This window comes from Thermothelomyces thermophilus, chromosome 2 (assembly GCF_000226095.1).
Source record: "Thermothelomyces thermophilus ATCC 42464 chromosome 2, complete sequence".
Taxonomy (NCBI): Eukaryota; Fungi; Ascomycota; class Sordariomycetes; order Sordariales; family Chaetomiaceae; genus Thermothelomyces; species Thermothelomyces thermophilus.
The window spans coordinates 1600950-1618543 of NC_016473.1; the positions used below are offsets into that span (position 1 = coordinate 1600950).

General features: G+C 54.1%; 3 protein-coding genes across 3 annotated transcripts; 1 reads left to right on the top strand and 2 right to left on the bottom strand.

The window, feature by feature from the left end:
• Window positions 1-514: 514 nt before the first annotated feature.
• Window positions 515-1462, bottom strand: MYCTH_2314529 (uncharacterized protein). Its single transcript, XM_003661367.1, has 5 exons — window positions 1376-1462; window positions 1223-1240; window positions 989-1089; window positions 830-911; window positions 515-774 (listed from the first exon to the last, which is right to left on the bottom strand). The coding sequence occupies exons 1-5, from the start codon at window positions 1418-1420 to the stop codon at window positions 694-696; spliced, it is 327 nt and encodes a 108-aa protein (XP_003661415.1). The 5' UTR covers window positions 1421-1462; the 3' UTR covers window positions 515-693.
• A 1313-nt stretch (window positions 1463-2775) lies between these two features.
• On the top strand, window positions 2776-5042 carry MYCTH_2300775 (uncharacterized protein). The gene is made up of 4 exons (XM_003661368.1): window positions 2776-2983; window positions 3035-4032; window positions 4089-4291; window positions 4384-5042. The coding sequence occupies exons 1-4, from the start codon at window positions 2834-2836 to the stop codon at window positions 4950-4952; spliced, it is 1920 nt and encodes a 639-aa protein (XP_003661416.1). The 5' UTR covers window positions 2776-2833; the 3' UTR covers window positions 4953-5042.
• A 7759-nt stretch (window positions 5043-12801) lies between these two features.
• Window positions 12802-14554, bottom strand: MYCTH_2108717 (uncharacterized protein; the record flags this gene model as incomplete). The annotated part of the gene is made up of 6 exons (XM_003661369.1): window positions 12802-12926; window positions 13313-13316; window positions 13545-13695; window positions 13924-14089; window positions 14258-14260; window positions 14422-14554. 6 exons carry the CDS (start codon window positions 14552-14554, stop codon window positions 12802-12804), a joined length of 582 nt encoding a protein of 193 aa, XP_003661417.1.
• Window positions 14555-17594: the final 3040 nt, after the last annotated feature.

The window sequence follows — 17594 nt, forward strand, 5'->3', positions numbered from 1 at the left end:
GTCTTGATCAACACAACGCGCGCATCCATTCAAAAGTTCCTGCCGCTTGGTTGGTTGCCTGTCTTAGTAAAGTCGGGTGCTTGAATTAGTCAAGCTCGGCCACGGCCCGCCACGAACTTCGGCCCCTGGGTCCGAGCTTCCGCTAGTGTAGTGTGCCGTCTACCAAGCAACTGTAAGCGAACTTGAAGCGAGCCAACTTGACCCAAAAATGGTGCCACTGCAGTCTTCTTGTTCACCTTTGTTCAACGAGTAGTCCGTACACCGAGGGAGACGTGCCCAAAGTTGACCATGTTGACCATGGCGCAGAAGTTGACTTGGGTGCACCATTTTCGCCACGAAAAACCATGCGCGCGACAATGTTTCGTCAAGCCAGGCCATGATGGGCAGCACCAGACTGGCCACCGCAGCGAAAGCCGGCGTTTGACCTTCTTTTTGGTGTGCTCACCCGCCTGATGTGAGCCCATCTCTCCGGTCTTTGCAACAAACCCCCATCACACACATCGTTGGAATCAAGTGTCAAGGCAACGCGAGGTCGATTCTGATCTGGATGGCTAGCTTGTTTCAAGAAACAAGCCTAAGACGCTATTTGGGAGAGCAAGTCCCTCCCATCAACTCGTATCCCTCCCCAGAATCCGTCATCAGATCCCTCGACGTCCACCCTGAGCCGTCAGAGCAAGAGAAGCGACGAGCCGCTTAGTGGGCAGCACGACGAGACTCGGCGATGACACGGGTCATGTCCTCGACCTTGGCCTTGGCGCGACCGAAGGTGCCGAGCTGTTCAAGGGTCAGCGGGTGTCTTCGCACAGCGGAACGTGCAGAGAGTTCCTACCTTCTTCTTGGCGAGCTTGCGAGCGCGCTTGTCCTTGCTGTTGCGGAGCAGTTCAATGATGCGGCGCTCATAGGGAGCAAGACTGCCGACGTTCCATTAGCTCCAAACCCTGCGCCCCCCCAAAGGAGCTCAATCGAAACGGCAGTATCAGTGACGTACCCAGCGACCTCCTTGACGAGCTCACGGACGAACGCGGTCCGCTTGCTGAGGTGGCCCTTGGTACGGCTCACGCGCGGCTTGGTGACGCGCGGGGTGGTCTTCTATAGTCGGGGAAAGAGCGAACATAAGTCAGCCTAAAGTCCATCATCCGCGGATCTGCTTCGATGTATCCCCGAGGGGATGAAGCACGTGCGGAGATCCTCCACGAGGTGAGACAAGAAGGCTTTATCTTACGTGGCCCTTGTTGAGACCCTGCGAGTTGTCCGTTAGCATCGTCGTAATTTCTTAGATACACAGCGAGCGGCGCAACGAGCGAGCGACGGCTACGGGTGGGCAATTGCGCGCAGTTTGCGCTCGCTAAAAATTTCAGATAGTCGGAAGACTTACGGCTGCCAGCCCGGTGCGGGGAGTCTCGTTCTTGGTAGCGGCCATTGTGACGGTGTGTTGCCGTGCTGATTGTCGTCGTGACGTTGAGCGGAGGAGAGAGCGTAAAAAAGTCGAGATTGAGTTTTGTGCGTGCAGGGCAAAAGTTCGGAAGAGTGGATCTCCGGCACCAGCTGGCCGGCAACTGTGAATGACTAAGCTAGGCGCCTGTTGCGAGCGGTCCCGGCTCGGCGGGGCGTGAGGCGCCCAGCAACTCCGACCAACTCGGCACAGCAGGGGTTCGCTTGCCGTGGGGCCAAGATCGGGAGCTTTGACGTCGGCTTCCAATTAGAGACAGCTTTGGTGCCTTTCGATAACCTCTCCGGCCCGAGATCATTGGAAGGTCCTGCAACTCGGACCTCTGCAACGGGTTGAAGTACCCGGCGACAACAACCTTTCAGAGACGCGCGTACTTGCACTGCGGCTGACCGGGCAGTCTCTGTTTGGACGTCTCCGTGTAATAATAACAGCGCCGCGCGAGAGCGACAGCGACTGGAACGGAGGAAGCTTAAGTGGCCTGAAACCCGGGAAGCTGTCCTTCAACTTCCGACCAAGAACCCATCTCGAGCGTGCCGCCGACCGTCTGTGCCAGCCATGGCGGGCTCCGATCCGCAAGTGACGCAGTTGGCACAAGCGCTCGTCGACTTTTCTCTTCGGGGCGTGTTCCCCGAGGACGCGGTCTCGTCCCTACCTCTCGACGCCGAATCCCTACCTGCCGCCATCAAGGCGCTCGCAGACGCCAAGGCAAAGCTCCAGGTACGACCCCAAAATATGCCGGCCGCAGGGCGTATGCTAAGCATCGTCTTGCGCAGGCCGAGATCCATGCGATCAACGAGGAGACAGCCGACGACGTGAGAGCCTGGCAAGCAAATGCGCAATCTGTCCAAGATGACATCCTCCGGTCAAAAGCGCTCGCGGCCGAGATAATAAAAGCCTCCGAGACCCCTGCCGTCTCTGGAAGTACGGTAGACGAGATTGAAGCGAAGGCCGACTTCCTCATCCGTGAGCTGAACTACAACGCCCAAGTCGTGGAGACACTCAGGGGCATCAAATCCGTGAACGAAACCCTGGACGAGGTGGAACAGGCCCGCGACGAACGGCGCATTCTGGATGCCCTGCATCTTCTCGAAAGTGAGCAATGTGTTCAGGAGCCCGGCTGGGCGCTGCTGACCTCTCATTAGAGTCCTGGAAGCAGCTGGATGCCGTAGGAGTGAACAGGTCCTGCCGCGCCGTCAAGCTTCTCGACATCAGGGCGTTCGAGCTAAAGTCGGATGTGCATGAGGTATTTGACAATGTGTGGAATACACTCATCAGCGTCGACGTTGAGAAGAGGAGGGTGACGATAAGTAGCAGTCGAGAAGGTAGGCACTGTTGCCGGCACGAGTTCTATCGTAAGCGTTCCTGACTGGCGTAGATGAGCCAATGAGCCTCGAGGACGCAGTAATAGGTCTGAAAGCATTCAAGGAGGTCGACCGGCGAATGAGCCGGCTCTGGGACGGCATTAACGATGCCGTCCTTCTTCCACGGATGGACATCACAAAGGACACGCTGCCCGGTATTCATACGCAAGACGTGAGTATTCGATTCGCTTTTTCAGGACACCTACTGACACCCTGTGGGCAGAACTACATGGAACTCCGAGGCTCGGCAGACAAAACCGTGCACTCTCTGTTCGCAGACCTCGAGCAGGTTTTCTCCTTCCTAGTTCATAAGCTTCCTCCCGACCTCATTGAAACCATCTCTTCCACCTTGTTACCAGAGATTATCGGCAAGGTCACGAATGTCTGGCTCGACTCGGCCATCCCATCATCGCTTCAGGCCATGGACCGGTTCGAGGAGGTCATCGGAGCGGCGAAGGATTTCTGCACCAGGTTAGAGGCTCTCGGCTTGTCAAATCTCGGCGGGTTGAATCAGTGGACGGAGAATGCGCCGAAGGCGTGGCTCTCGAAATGCAAAGAAGCTGCGCTGGATTCGGTGCGGACCAAGCTTTCCCAAGGACTTGGCGCATCGAAACGGGTGGAAAAGGTTGAGAAGCAGATGGTCTCGAAATCTGAAGGCCAACAACTGGTCTCCAATAGCGCAGCGGCTTTGGCGTCTGACGAGGACCATGGCTGGGACGCCTGGGACGACGGGGAAGAGACGGCGCAAGCAGCGACAGCAGATAAAGGGGCGGACGTACCCCCGGACGGCGACGATGACGGCGCTGATGCGTGGGGATGGGGGGAGGAGGAAGCCACAGTGGACGAACCAGAGGGGAGCAAGGAAGGACCCGGAGAGAGTAAGGCAGAGGACGAAGACGATCCCACAGAAGCCTGGGGATGGGGGGATGAAGCTGAAGCCGGTGAGCCCGAAGCACCAGAGAACCCGCCTGCGCCGCCGCCAGCGCCGCAGACGAGAGAGCTGGTCTTGAAAGAGACCTACAGCATATCGTCTCTCCCCCAGCCTGTTCTGGACTTGATCTTTTCGATAGTGGAAGACGGCGCCGCGTTAACGCAAGACCGCTACGTGGACAGCCCTGTTGCCGCCCAGGCAGCGGGACTGTTTAGCCTCCCAACGCTCGCCCTGGCCATGTTCCGCGCCGTATCGCCTCATTACTACGCTCCGAGCGTCGGCGGCAACATGTAGGTCGTTCTTCCCGACTTCCCTCTGAACGTCGATCCTGCTCTGACAGTCCTAGGTGCCTCTACAACGACTCGACCTACCTCGCAGATCAGCTCGCTGAGTTTGCCGCCGCATGGAAGACGCGCAGCGACATCAGCACGCGCGCCCGGCAGATGCTCCGCCTCGACAACGACATCAAATTGCTCCGGTCATTTGCCAACCGCGCCTACACCAACGAATTGGGCATCCAGAAGACCGTCTTACGGGACCTACTTGGAGGTATGTCTTCCTCACCGCCACCTTTCCTTTTTTTGGGGGCGAAAGCGCGCCCCATTCCCCCTTTCCATGCATGCTAACATGGAACTCCCCAGGCGAGCAGAACCTCGTCCACCAGCCGGATGCGGCGGCGTCCATCTCGTCGGCGACCGCCCGGGTGCGCGCCCTCGCGACGGCGTGGGAGGACATACTGGCACGCTCGGTGTGGCAGCAGGCCGTCGGCGCGCTGGTGGACGCGATCGCGAGCAAGATGATTGCCGACGTCACGGACTTGGCGTCCATCGGCCAGGAGGAGGCGTACCACATTGCCGGCCTGATCTCGTCGGTGGAGGAGCTGGACGAGCTGTTCCTGCCGAGCCGTTGGCAGGGAGACAAGAAGAAGAAAAAAGAAGGAGGGAATGAGGGGGGGGGCGAGGGAGAGGGAGAGGAAGAGGTGCCGGTAACGGCACAGTTTGCGGGCAACTGGTTGCGCCTAAAGTACCTGAGCGAGGTGTTGCAGAGCAACTTGCGGGACGTGCGGTTCCTGTGGGTCGAGGGGGAACTGAGCTTGTATTTCACGGCCGAAGAGGTGGTGGATCTGGTGAAGGCCAGCTTCGAGGACAACCCCAGGACGCGGGAGGTGATTCGCGAGATCAGGGGGAACCCGAGGCCGCTGGGGGAGTGATATGAGAGGACATAATAATATGCGTATACACATACAGGGACGGCCGAGCAGGTTGGGTAGGGATGAAGCTGTCAAATACCAAGGCGTTCGAGTCTTTTTTTTTTTTTTTTTCATTTTTTTTCATTCTTTTTTTCCATTCTTTTTTTCCATTCTTTTTTTCCATTCTTTTTTTCCATTCTTTTTTTCCATTCTTTTTTTCCATTCTTTTTTTCCCATTCTCTTCTTACTCATCCTTCTTTTCTATAGGCATTTTACAGGGCCAGCAAAACTGCCGGGTGTTGTGGTCGGCTTTTGTCTTTCGTGACCCGCTGCACTCGAGGTCTACGACGGCTCATGCTTGGCACATGATTTTGTTTATTTGCGTTGTTTACTTGCCCCTGAGCTGCCTCCCTCCCTCCCAAGGTGAGTTTCACATTCCAAACGCCCTTTACTACGTTAGAGTTCAAAATGTGCTGCTGTCACCATTTGTTTTTCTTTTTTTCTCTTTTCTTTCTTTCTTTTTTTTTGGTGCCTTCCGCGTTTACCGCGACAAACAACACATAATTGACAAGCTTTCCTCCTTCATAGCCGGCTGCAGACAGCTTGTTTCATATCTGGGTGGCGCGCAGAGAGTATAGTATGATCAGAGCTGGCACCAGTGGGGGGGATTTCGACGAGAGAGCATTGCACGTTTGCCAACTCATTCGGCAAAGCCTCACTCCGCAGCGCAGAGAGCCGCAGTGAGAACACTCATCAGCCCCCTCCCCGCCCCCTTCCCCCCCCGGCGGTTTGACGTGCTCGCAACATGCCATCTCTCCTGGCAACCATGACTCGCGTCTGGCCGCCTTCATGTCCTTCCTTGTCCTCCCTCGCCTCGAAGAGGTCTCGGATACGCGAATGTCAAATTTTTTTTTTGGGAGGGGGGAGCGCAAGCGACATGTGCAGCGTGCATGCTTTCACCGGTTTCGCTTGTCCGCAAATGTGCGGCCCGCCAAGGCATGCACTGCGCATGTCTCATCCTCCTCGCCGGGAGAGCAGGAGGGGAAGAGGGGGCCGAGAGGGTGGTCGGACGGGCGGAGAGAGGGGAGCGTGCTATGTCGTGTAAGATGATGTACGAGTAGGGAACACACTACGGCGTTAGCTGTGGGTGTTCTGGTACGTATGTACATAATAACTACGTAAAATCATGAGAGAGAGCGCGAATGGGTTGCGGACTTGCCGCCTCCCGTTGTGCTAAGAGGCAGCAAGATCCAAGCCTCGGGCCCCGACTCCGTCCTTCTCTTTTTCTCCCCCTATATTTTCTTTCTCTTGCCCAACCCCCCCCCCCCCCCCGGCAGTAGAACGCAGGTAGGGACTTGTTCATCAGGGGTTGGGCTCGGCTGATGGATCAAAGCATAGCCTGTCTCACTTCCCGGATCCGGATTCGATGGAGGAGGGTTTCGCGACGGCGCAGCAAGTCGGGCGGGACCGCCGAACGCAAATAGGACCGAGATGCGACTGAGACACGCGAGAACGGGCGGGCTCAAAACAAGAACACGGACAGGGAGACGGGGAAGAGAACGTGCCCACCTGCTGCGTACAGAATCCGTACACTTCCTGGAGAAACCAAAAGGTATCGCATGTACTGTACTGCTGTACACTATTGTATTGTACTATGCTGCCTTACGTGCCCATCACCATGCCAACGCTGTTGCGTGTCGCCTCTTCGCCCCTCATATCCCTTGTCCTCCTCGCTCGTGTGATGTTGGGTTGTGTGTATATTAGCCCCTATTAGGAAGCCTCGTCCATCTCCTGTTCGGGTCCACCACCAATAGTTGAACCCAAACCCACGGAGAGAGGAGACGGAGAGGGCGTACCTATGTACAGATTAGATAGTATTGTACGGCGTCGGTGGCAGTGGCACTGAATCCACAACGTAATCCTCGTCTTCCCTCTTGTGAAATCGGCCCCCTTGTTTCCTGCTCCTCTGCCTTCCGATTCTACGCTTATTGGCCACAACCTCTCCATTCTCTTCCCTCCGAATGTAGTAAAAAGGGCAAGCCGTCTCAGATCAAGCGGGATTCCCTTCCTCTAACTTCGGATCTGGGACGGCTGCCGATGATGGCGGTGAAGAAAAAAAGAAGGTCCCAGGATGACACGCAACTCGAGATGGTGCGGCAAACGCCGACAGGATGGAAGGACCCTATTCGAGGGATGACGAGGCAAGACCAGAACGGGACCAGACGAGGCAACCAGGCCGTGTCATGTCTGCGACTGTACCACATGCCGCGTGAGGCTGAGGTGGCCCTGTCGTACACGTAGAATTGGCATCTCGGCAACATATTGGCAGCACACACACAAACAGTAAACACCCCTACGCAGAGAGAGGCATAGGTAGAGGTAGAGATGGGAACAAGTGAGAGAAGGAAAGGGGGTAGGGGAGGGGAGGGGAGGAACAGTCCGCGTCCTTGCGACACCCGAAGAGGTGTCAGGAGGAAGGTCAAGGACGGATAGATACAGGCACAGGCGCGCGCCTGCAGCATGTCGTGATACGTGATTGCCTTTCGGCGCCGCCGAGTCATACATCCGGACCAATTGCTATCGCAAGGGTTCACTCCTGATTCGTGTATCTCCCATTTCCCTTCCTGACCTCAGCTCGTTCAATGGGTCTGGGGCTATGTGGTTGGTGGTAATTCATCCATCTCTTAATAGAGGGAAAGGGGAGAGAAGGGGGGGTTTTCGACAGGAAATGTATGTTGATGTATTGATATCAAGATGGTACACTCGAGCAGAAAACACATCTCTACTATCTCACGGAAATCTCGGCAGAACAAGTCAGCAACTTTCCTTCTTCTTCTTTTTGGAAGGGGGAAGGGGTAGGGGGGGTGGAATTAGAATGGAAGCTGGGGACAGGGAAATGCTCAGGAAATGCCCAGGAAATACCCAGGAAATGCGGGGGCACACACGGGCACACACACACACACCCTGATGGTCTAAAATCACATTTCCCTGCCTTCTGTCCGCCCCCGTGAGCAAGCAGTCTGTTGGCAATTGGCAGAGCACTCTGCACGGCATCGCCGTCTCACATTCCCCTCACCCCTCTTATCAAACGCCTACCCCCCTTTCTCGGGGGTGGTATGGAGTGATAAACACAGCAACACAAATGCAAAAGGCGCAATTCAAGTGTTGTATCGTGTCTTATTATGGACCCCCTGAGGTGAGACACCTGTTCGCGACCCATTCCCGTCCGATGTCAGATGACTCGTCCAGTGACTGATCGCTATATGACGTCCTGTGCGGACGGCCATGTCCGATGTGATCAGCGCAACATGATCTTGGGCCGTCTCGCGGTCAGGAGGTGTGCATACGTCCCGCTCCCGCTCCCGCTCCGGTCGGGAATCGGTGCCGAGCGGGATATAGCCCGGGGCTGTTTGCCTCTGTATCTGTGTGTATAATCCATATGTATGGAGGTGTCCTGCAGGTAGGTATGCGTGTGGCGGACACAAGAGCGTAGTTTGAACGCATGGCCGAGTACGAGTACCTCGGTGGCGTCGGTGAATGTAGGTAAAAGTTTACAACCATTGTGCCTCATACACACACACACACACACACAAAGGCAGAGGGTTCCATTCCCCCCCGCCTCCCCCCTCTTACAGACCGCCTCTCCCCTCCCTCTTCCTACACTACACTACCCCAGGTTCGGAATCAGCCGAACGTGGTCAAAAGGGGGTGGACAGGGACGGGCAATCGGGGCAAGAGGAGACAAAGGGGAATACGGATTACATACACCACCCAGGCCACAGGGCGGAAGGAGGAGCAAAGATGGTGATTCTGGTCCTGGTGAAAACAGCCATCACAATAAAACGAAAACAGGGGGGATAACCATCAGCCTCAAGGAGAAAAGCGGGCCCCGTATTCTCGCCTCTCTCCCCGTCTTTATGTAAGACTATATAGCCCCTAGGGCCTACGCCGGAAGCGAGTGCATAATTGAGTTGGTTTGAGGCAAACAAACCACTGGTTGCGCCATGACCGGAGAGAGCCAAACGAGCCATGTTCTTGTCAGATAGTAGCGCCGCGAGGCGGAGTGCACACAAGTTGTACACAGGTGTATTCATACCAAGTACATCCGTACATACATAGTACATACATACATACATCCAGACGGTGGTCCATGTAGGTATGTACTGTATCTACTTCGTATGTACATACGAGTACGTCCGTACAGTACATGGATACATGCATACCAAGGAGGAGGACCACCAAGCTGACATGCAGCCAAGGCCAGATGAAAAAAGGGAACTAACCCCCCCTTGCCCCAGCCCAGCCTTAATCCCCTCCCTTTCCCCCTCCCCCCTCTCCCGAGGTATCGGGCAAGGGTGACGTACCCGCAAAGGAACCATGTTGTGTGTCGTAGTGCGCGCCCCGGACCTACTTACGTTAGCGTAGACTGCTTACTCTGTATTTTGTAATGCTAGTTGACCTCCTTGTTCTCTCCCCCCGTCCTCAGCTCGTCATGCAATCGTTCCAACAGCCGGGACGCGCACGACAGGCCACACTAAGGGCACACAAAAATATAAAAATAAATTAGGTGAAGAAGAAGAAGAAGAAGAAGAAGAAGAAGAAAATACAAGAGAGGCTGCATCGCCAGGTGGCATGACATTTTCCAATCAGCTCACCATGAGCTTCGTCCGGCGTCAGGAGAAGAGGAGAGGGTGGGCGGGCGTGACCTGTTTTGCTGAGTCTCATTGATTGACCAAGTTAGGTAGTCACGCACGCAACTTGCTGATTGACTTAAAGAATAACTAGACTTGCCCTGATTTACTGATTGACTTGATGAGAGAGAAAAAAAAGGATGCTGACTCACCCCCTTTGCCTCCCTTGCCGCCGCCCCTTCCCTCTGTCCCCTGGGCTCAACAACTTGGCTACCCAAAGACAACGATAATCGGCGCCCGAGCCAAGGCACACATGTATGCATGTATGTACTGTACATACATGTACATACAATACATGTATGTACATACCCTAGCTCGGCTTGGCTTGGGGCTGACTTGGCTGAGTCGCCGTGCGTTCGGATCACGCTAGGTTCAAGGTCGTTTACCTAACTATTTGTGATTGGACTTGTACATACGGATCAGTTAACCTCCACCAGGCTGGCTGCTTGATTTCCACTCGTTGCTCTTAACCGGCGAGCGATCACATACCCTTTTCAGATATCCTGGAGCTGCAGAGTCCGAGGTGTGTGTCTGTCTTCCTGTCTGTCTCTCTCTCTGTTTGTGTGTGTGGCACCCTCAGCTCTGCATGAAGAGCTCGGCCCAGCCAAAAAGCCCAAGCCGCCACCGCCGCCGCCGCCACCACCACCACCACCACCACCACAACCCATGCAACGCCCAGTACCCCTCCCGCCCCGGACACTTGCAGCCGGGCATCTGCGCCCGTTGCGTGTTTCGCGTTACACAGACACAAGGCCTGGACCGCCGTTACACCCATGTCATTGGGTGCTTGGAATCGTCCGGCCTCGGTGGGAAAGGGGAGAGGAGGAAAGGACTAAGGTAGGTTTTAAAGCTGAGCCAAATCGGAACTTGCGGTGAGCCACTCTGACAAGTCTCGACTGACCTGGCTTGTTCTCGTTTGTGTCTTTAAAAAAAAATGAATCGTGCCATCGCCTGGCTGTTTCTATAGCGAAGTCGTTGTTGGAAAGCTGTTATCTGGATCCCCCTGCTCTTGCCGTCACCTTATCCTCGTTGAATCTGATTACTCTTCACACCCTGGTCGACACCTCGAGCGTCAAAGGGATGTGGGACGCCACGAGAACAGGCGTTTAGTGTATTAATGTCCCCCGAGTGTCAGCATCTACCTCTGCAGGTACTCTAATCTGTACATTTCTATACACATTTATACACATACATCCACACTTGCACATATAGTACAAACAAACAAACAACATGCATATCTCCTCGTAGGGTGCCAGGGGTAGGTAGGTACCTTGAACACAGAGCACACCGCCGTCCCTGATTGTGTATATTCCGCTGCATCCCCTCTTTTTTTTTCCACATCCAAGTTTCTCTGAGCCTTTTACAGAGGACAGATTCCAGGGGGAGGGGGAATGGAAGAGAGAAAGACAGCGCGCAGCGATCGATAGCCGGTTTTGATGCTGCTCCCAAGAGCTGGACCACAAAACCGCACGCAGATTGGGAGCCGTTTGACAGACAGACTCCGCTTGGCTGACCCGTCCTCCCCCCTGACGTAGAGTATAACATAAGCAAGGCTTCGCGGTGAAGACTCTGAATAGGTACGCACTGCAGTATGTACGGGTACACCTAGTTACCACATCAAGTAAAAAAAAAAGGGAAAAAATTTGCCCTGACAACCCGCCGTTTCTTGCGTGCACGTCAGCCGCTGCAGGACCGCTATGTATATATGTATGTATGTACTGCATGTATTGTACGAATCTGCACACGCCTCAAGACGCACCTCTAATACATGTATGGGGTACATATCCGTAGTGTAAATAAGTCCGAACATACAGACACATACCTACCCATATACGTAGAAACCAGTATGCGTGCGTGCGTGCCCTACACCGTGGTGTACAGTCGATTTGACAGAATGTGCTCCGTACACGACATGTATATATATGTCATCCGAATATACCTACCTATACATACGGAACTACACTAGCCTCACTCCGAGCAAAGCCAAACAGATTGGGAGAAGCCCGCTCCCGCTTTCTGTCAAGTTACGGCGGACGTCCAGAACCGCCCGTCTACCTAGTGTAGGTACCTATATATGTATGTACATACCTACACTAGGTCGTCAGACGGCCGAGAGCCTTCTTGGCCTTTCCCTCTTTTTGGTGGCTTCCTTATTTCTACCCCGAAACTGTTCGTCTGGGCGGTGGCAGTGTGGTGATATATCCCATGGCAACCGCCATTCCTCCTGCTGCGCCAAGCCTCAAGGTGTGAAATAAAGAAAGGCGATAACGACGAGACAGCGTACCAACGGCAGGGGGGGGGTGGTCGGTGCGGTGCCGTGCGGTGCTCAGCTCGCTGCTGTCATCGGCTGCTGACTGCATCGAGCAACCTGCATCGGATCAAGAACCACATATCGTGAATGTACTGTATGTATGTATATATGTAGGTATGTATGTACAAGCGTAGCAAGGGGATGCTACTACCTGCGAAGGGGTCCAGGATGGCAATTGTCTGCCCTGAAGGGTCATATCAATGTCCTGTGTCATGGGGTCGAGGCAGACCGAGTACACACATCCCGGCGGACGGGCGTGGAATCTCCAGCTTAGGAATGAGTGCCTAGATAAGGAAATCATGCGATCCGCCCGTCTCCGTCCCCGATGGGGGAGCACGAGATGCGGGGTGTGGCCTCCTCGTCTTTCCCCCTTTCCCCGCTGTACTGCGAATATTCCATCGAGTTCCCAAGCACAGTGTTCACTTTGTTGTGGTGCCGCTGTGCTGACGTAAAAAGTGCCAATTTTAGCACATGCCTTTCTTCTCGATATCTCGTGTTTGGTGTTGCACTAGAGACGAGCCGGAGAAGAGGTGATAAGAGCGTCTACCCTACACTAGTCATGGTATAGGAGGGCACTCTGTGTACTACTACATATACATAGGTAGTAGGTAGGTGAGCTGTAGTAAGGCCAAGGTGTGGGGTAGGTAAGCTTCGTGTACGTCCGTATAGCAAGCAAGTACTGATTGCCTACATATAGTAGTAATAGTAATAATAGCAGCAGCAGCAGCAGCCGCAGCAGCAGTAGCAGCTAGTTAGTAGGAGTAGCAGCATTCCATATATAGTATGTAGTACAAGGTCGCTCAGCCGAGTCTTGAGGTGAACGCGAGTCGAGGAGGGCGGGGGAGGGAAGGACCTGGAAGCCTTGTGCTTATTCGCGTGCTGCAGCAGCAGCCGCATCTTCGTGGCCGGGCACATGACCTTTGTGCAGACTCGTACTGTAGCTATCGCCAAACGGCTGCATGGTCTCGGCCGACCTTCGGAGGAACTCGATGTCTGTGCCTTATTATCCTTCATTATCCGGGAGGGGTTGCTTCGAGGAAACTACGGGGGTTGCGCGACCGAGTGGGTTAATTGATGGGTTTGCGGGTTCGTGGATGGAAGGAATTGGCATGTACTCGGGACACATGATTCGCTTGTCAGGTTTCGCAGGAAGAAAGGACTCTGCAGGCACAGCCAGGCAGGCGCCGGGCAGAGAGTGTGTCAAGTGCGATCAATGGATGGATCGGAACGAGCAAAGCGAGGCGGAAGAGGATCCATGGATGCCTGAGGTACGGAGCAGCTGCGCCGACAAGAAGGTGCAGCCAATCATCGAGATAAGTGGCCCTTCCCACGTGCGACGACGTCATCTCAACCGCCCCATGCTCAGTAACATAACTTACTTTGCTAGTATCAGTACTAGTGCACCTTTCACTACGCTATTAGGTTGTTGTATTGTTGTCTGATGTGAGGTGTTCCCGCACCAGTCACAGATCTGCGTAGTATTACTATAGGGATGTGCATTCATGCTTGCTACCTAAGCAACGCCATAGCCGAGTATACATACGGAACAGCAGCCAAAATTTGTAACGGCGTACGTAAATCACTCTATACACTGTCCTCAACTTAACCTACACAGTAGTAGTGAAACAGGGTGTCTTGGCTTGGTTCCGACACAGCCGAGCGGGCGGATTTGGTGGTGTTCTGCAGGGATGTCTTTTGCGGAGGCGGAGCACACCAACTGTACTGATACCCAGCATCGGGCACCTCAGCCCGGGGAATGTTTCTAGAAAACAGGCCCCTCTCGTTGGTTGTTTGGTCGTTATGTCAGGCATCTCTCGGCGCCTGAGCTGCGACAGTACGGATTACGTAAGTACACTACACTAACGGACAAAAGGTGATGTCCTGTTCGACCCCGATATATTGGCTTGTCATGGAATATTACGCATGCCTGGTACTTGCTTATATGTAGAACACGACGCCCTGCGTGAACACCCGTTCCCAATCGACACACTGCTCTTCCCCAAGGTCCCCAGCGTGGTTCTGAAACGTGGTGCCTTGATGTGCCTGAACCCCGTGGACACCTTGTGCATACTGTGTAAGCCGAATCTGGGATGGCCCCTGGAGTTGGAGGATAGTGGTTGGTCCAAACACGCGGCCGTCGCCTCTACAAAGTACCCCTGGGGTACAATATTACTACGCATTTAGCAGTTAATTATAAGACAAAAAATCTTGATAACGATACGTATCAGCGCCTAACTCAAAGTGCTTTTTCTTTATAGATTGCACGAGGTCTAGGATATCAATTTAATACGCATTATATTATACACATAAACGGATACACGTACATGCTGTATGTATGTATATGTACATGTATCTACATAATACATACATGTCCTACGTTTGGTAGATTCTGAACGTGGAGATATGGATTATCCCATGCATCTCCCTCAGGGAGCCCGATGTGCGGCCCGTCGTCACATTTTCTGCGAGTGTGTATGTATGTATGTACTTTCGCAGCAGCTGGTGAAACGGGGCTGTCTCCGCCCCGGCCGGCGATCTTTGTTCATCCTTGCTTGCTGTAGCGGGATGATGTGCAGCATAGCCAAAAGGGTCGCGGGGCTTGGCCGGGGGTTGGAGGGCATGCTTGTCCCCCTGTGGGGGGGTTCCGCTAGCTATGCATGGCATTCCTCCATGATAACGGGGCAATCGTAAATATGGATCTTCTGCTCTCACCATATCAAGTGCGTACCAAGTTGTGTACGCTAATGAATTCTATAGTGGACTCCGTACTTGTACGCAATACACTAGTGTGGTGTGTCGTGTATACAGAGTAAACGGATTACACTCTAGAGTAGTGTAGACCAAGCCCCTGGCTTACTTAGCCCCTTCGCACCAGGGTACTAGATGTATTGTCCTCGAGGTACAGTACCTACATTCCATACATGGATACCCGGGACACAGAAAACAGCATACCCCTTGCCGATACGAGGTGTTGCATTTACAGAATGCCGATATTGTCCCTTCTATTTTGTTTCTCATTTTCCCCCATGAAAACAATTTGAATAACCACCCCATGGTCGTGATGCATGATCCAAGGTGTCCCGCTTGATGGAGCAATCGGCCACGTATGCAAACTCGGCACGGCTCTGGAGGCAGCTCGTGACCTAGGTCCCTTTGCCGGATTGAGCTCTCTGCAGCCCATGCCCAACTGACTGCGGGGATTGAACAGACCCAATTGAAGGGTGCCGATGTGACCCCCTCGCGATGCTTGCTTGACGTGCATGCCGAGAGAAACAAAAACAACCCCCTCCTCGGCTTGGTGCAGTCCTGCCGCGAGGGTAGTAACTGGAAAGGTTGAAGCGCAACCCGCCGCATCTCAGCAACGTCATGATTGAATGACCTGTTCGTGGGGTGCTTGGTGCTGCCGGCTACGACCGAATCATCGCGAGGAGGGCATCGGATGCGAAAAAGGTAACTTGGAAAGCAACGCGGCCGCCCTTCCCCCATTCCCCTCCTCCTCCCCCCTCTCGGCCACTCTTGGAAAGGTCGATCAGTTCTCCGTACATACATACAAGGCCTTCTTCCATCGAGCATGGAGTTTGTTTTGTATATGCCGTGTGTGTGTGCAGCTTGTGGGCACGGGGGGGACCTTGAGGAAGTTCCGCGAGGTCGTAACGACATCCGAATTTCCCTTACCCAGCTTCCCTTCTCATCTTAACAATGCAATGAACAGAGTGGTTGAAAGAGTGCGCCCGCAATCCGTAGGCGTTGCAATGGCGCACGCAACGGCCCCTCCCGTCAAAGGTTGCCGTGTGTGGCGAGCTGTAGGTGCTTGAATCAGTGGTGTAAATATGTATAGAATATGTACGTTAGGTATGTACATACATACGGTACATACATACACCCATACACCAACTACCTTACCTTTTTGGTCTTTTCCTTCGCGGCCCGGCATCGTTCCGTTCGCCCCGGCGCCGCTGTGACGACAAGATAACCACGGCTCATTCACTCCGTACAACTACGCTACACAACAGGTGTTTTTGACAGCGCACCCGGCGCGAGACTTTGCCGTCACCGAATCCGGCAATGCGAAAGAGTCAATGTCAAGGGATGCCTCGGGCTAGCTCTAGCTGAAAGCGGAATGTGGTGTTGCAAGTCGTTATTGCGCATGTCGAGTCACAGAAAAAAAGAGGATAAGGAAAGAATGCTAAGGAACCACCCCCTCTGACATGGGGCTTGCCGGGCGGTGCTGGAAATCGCCGCGTCGAGCTGCCGATCTACGCACGAAAAGCATTGGTATGCCATGGAACAAGAGACCTGCTTTCCGGGGCCGTCTCGTACGGCCCGAAACGGTGAGGAAGGCGCAAGAGATTTCTGTGGCCAAGAGGTAAGCGGTTACTGCTCCTACCCAATGTGCACGTCTTCCGCGACGCTCGGCGGATGCGAGCAAGCCCGTCTGGGGGTTGTACGTATATTTTGGGGCTTTCCGGCCGGATTGCCGATGGGCGGGCGGGTAAACCTGGGTTCACATACCCAGACGGTACCTAAGAGTGTGCTGTGCAAAGCTGGACGACTCTTCAGTAGTGCAGGTGACGGATGGGCACAAGAAAGATTCTTGACCACAAGGAAGAAGGGCCTCCTGATCCCTCGCAGCACGCTGTACACGACCAATCCACCTGTAAACGTCATCTTTTTTTTTGAGCCAAGGGGTGGAATCCGCAGACATGAAACAGCTCCAGGGCCGGGCAACGGCGCCTAACAACGCACCCTTCGCCGATCCGCAGTGGGGTCTCGGATCCGACGGCCACTCAGGCCTCGGGCTGGGCACATGTCGGGCGGTGTTCGACATTCCAAACTTGGATGATGAAAGCAGATCAGGATCGTGGAGGTTGGGAAATCTGTCCTCAGTCGCTTCCGGACTGATCAAGGATCTGCGAGGCAGCCCGTTTCAAACTTGAGCACCGTCGTGGTGGCGGGAGCTAGTGCACAATCACCACACTACTTGTATGTATGGACATAGATGACAACATACTACGCAGTGCGTACACTACATGAGTGTGTGCGGTTGGTGGGTTGGTGGGTTGGTGGATGTATGTAACTTACGGTTTGTAAGGTACTTACTATGGTACAGATCCGTGTGTACGTACTGTGGTTGCGAGCCAAAGTTTTTTCCCCTAGGCAGGTACCGACCGGGGCGACACGGAAAACTCTGAAGCTTCCCGGGCGTTTGTTGCAAAGTACCAGAAATACAGCTTCAACACATGTACAACCTCATCAACCAAAGAGAAAAATGAAACATACAAGATAATACGATAAATACGTCTCTTATTATATAACGTATATGATTTTCAAAGCAAAATCCCGGCGCTGGTATTGTTTCTGCGCTTTTGTTTCTCAATGTGGTGTTGTAGGCGGGGACCCTTGTTAGTACCCGTCTTGGGGAAACTTACCCACAATAACTACACTAGTGTCGCGCCCGGCTGGGAACGAAACGGGAGCAAGCACGTGGATGTGCCCCCAGCTCCGTGATAGGCTCTCGGGTACACCAGGTTGCCCCGCCGCTTGGGTTGCCCTGGCAGTATCTGCGCGTCGCGGACGCAAAAAGACAGCACCGGCCGCTTGCTTGTGCTCAAGGGGCGGCCGTCCCACGATAATAGGGGGCAATGGCCGATGCAGCCGCTT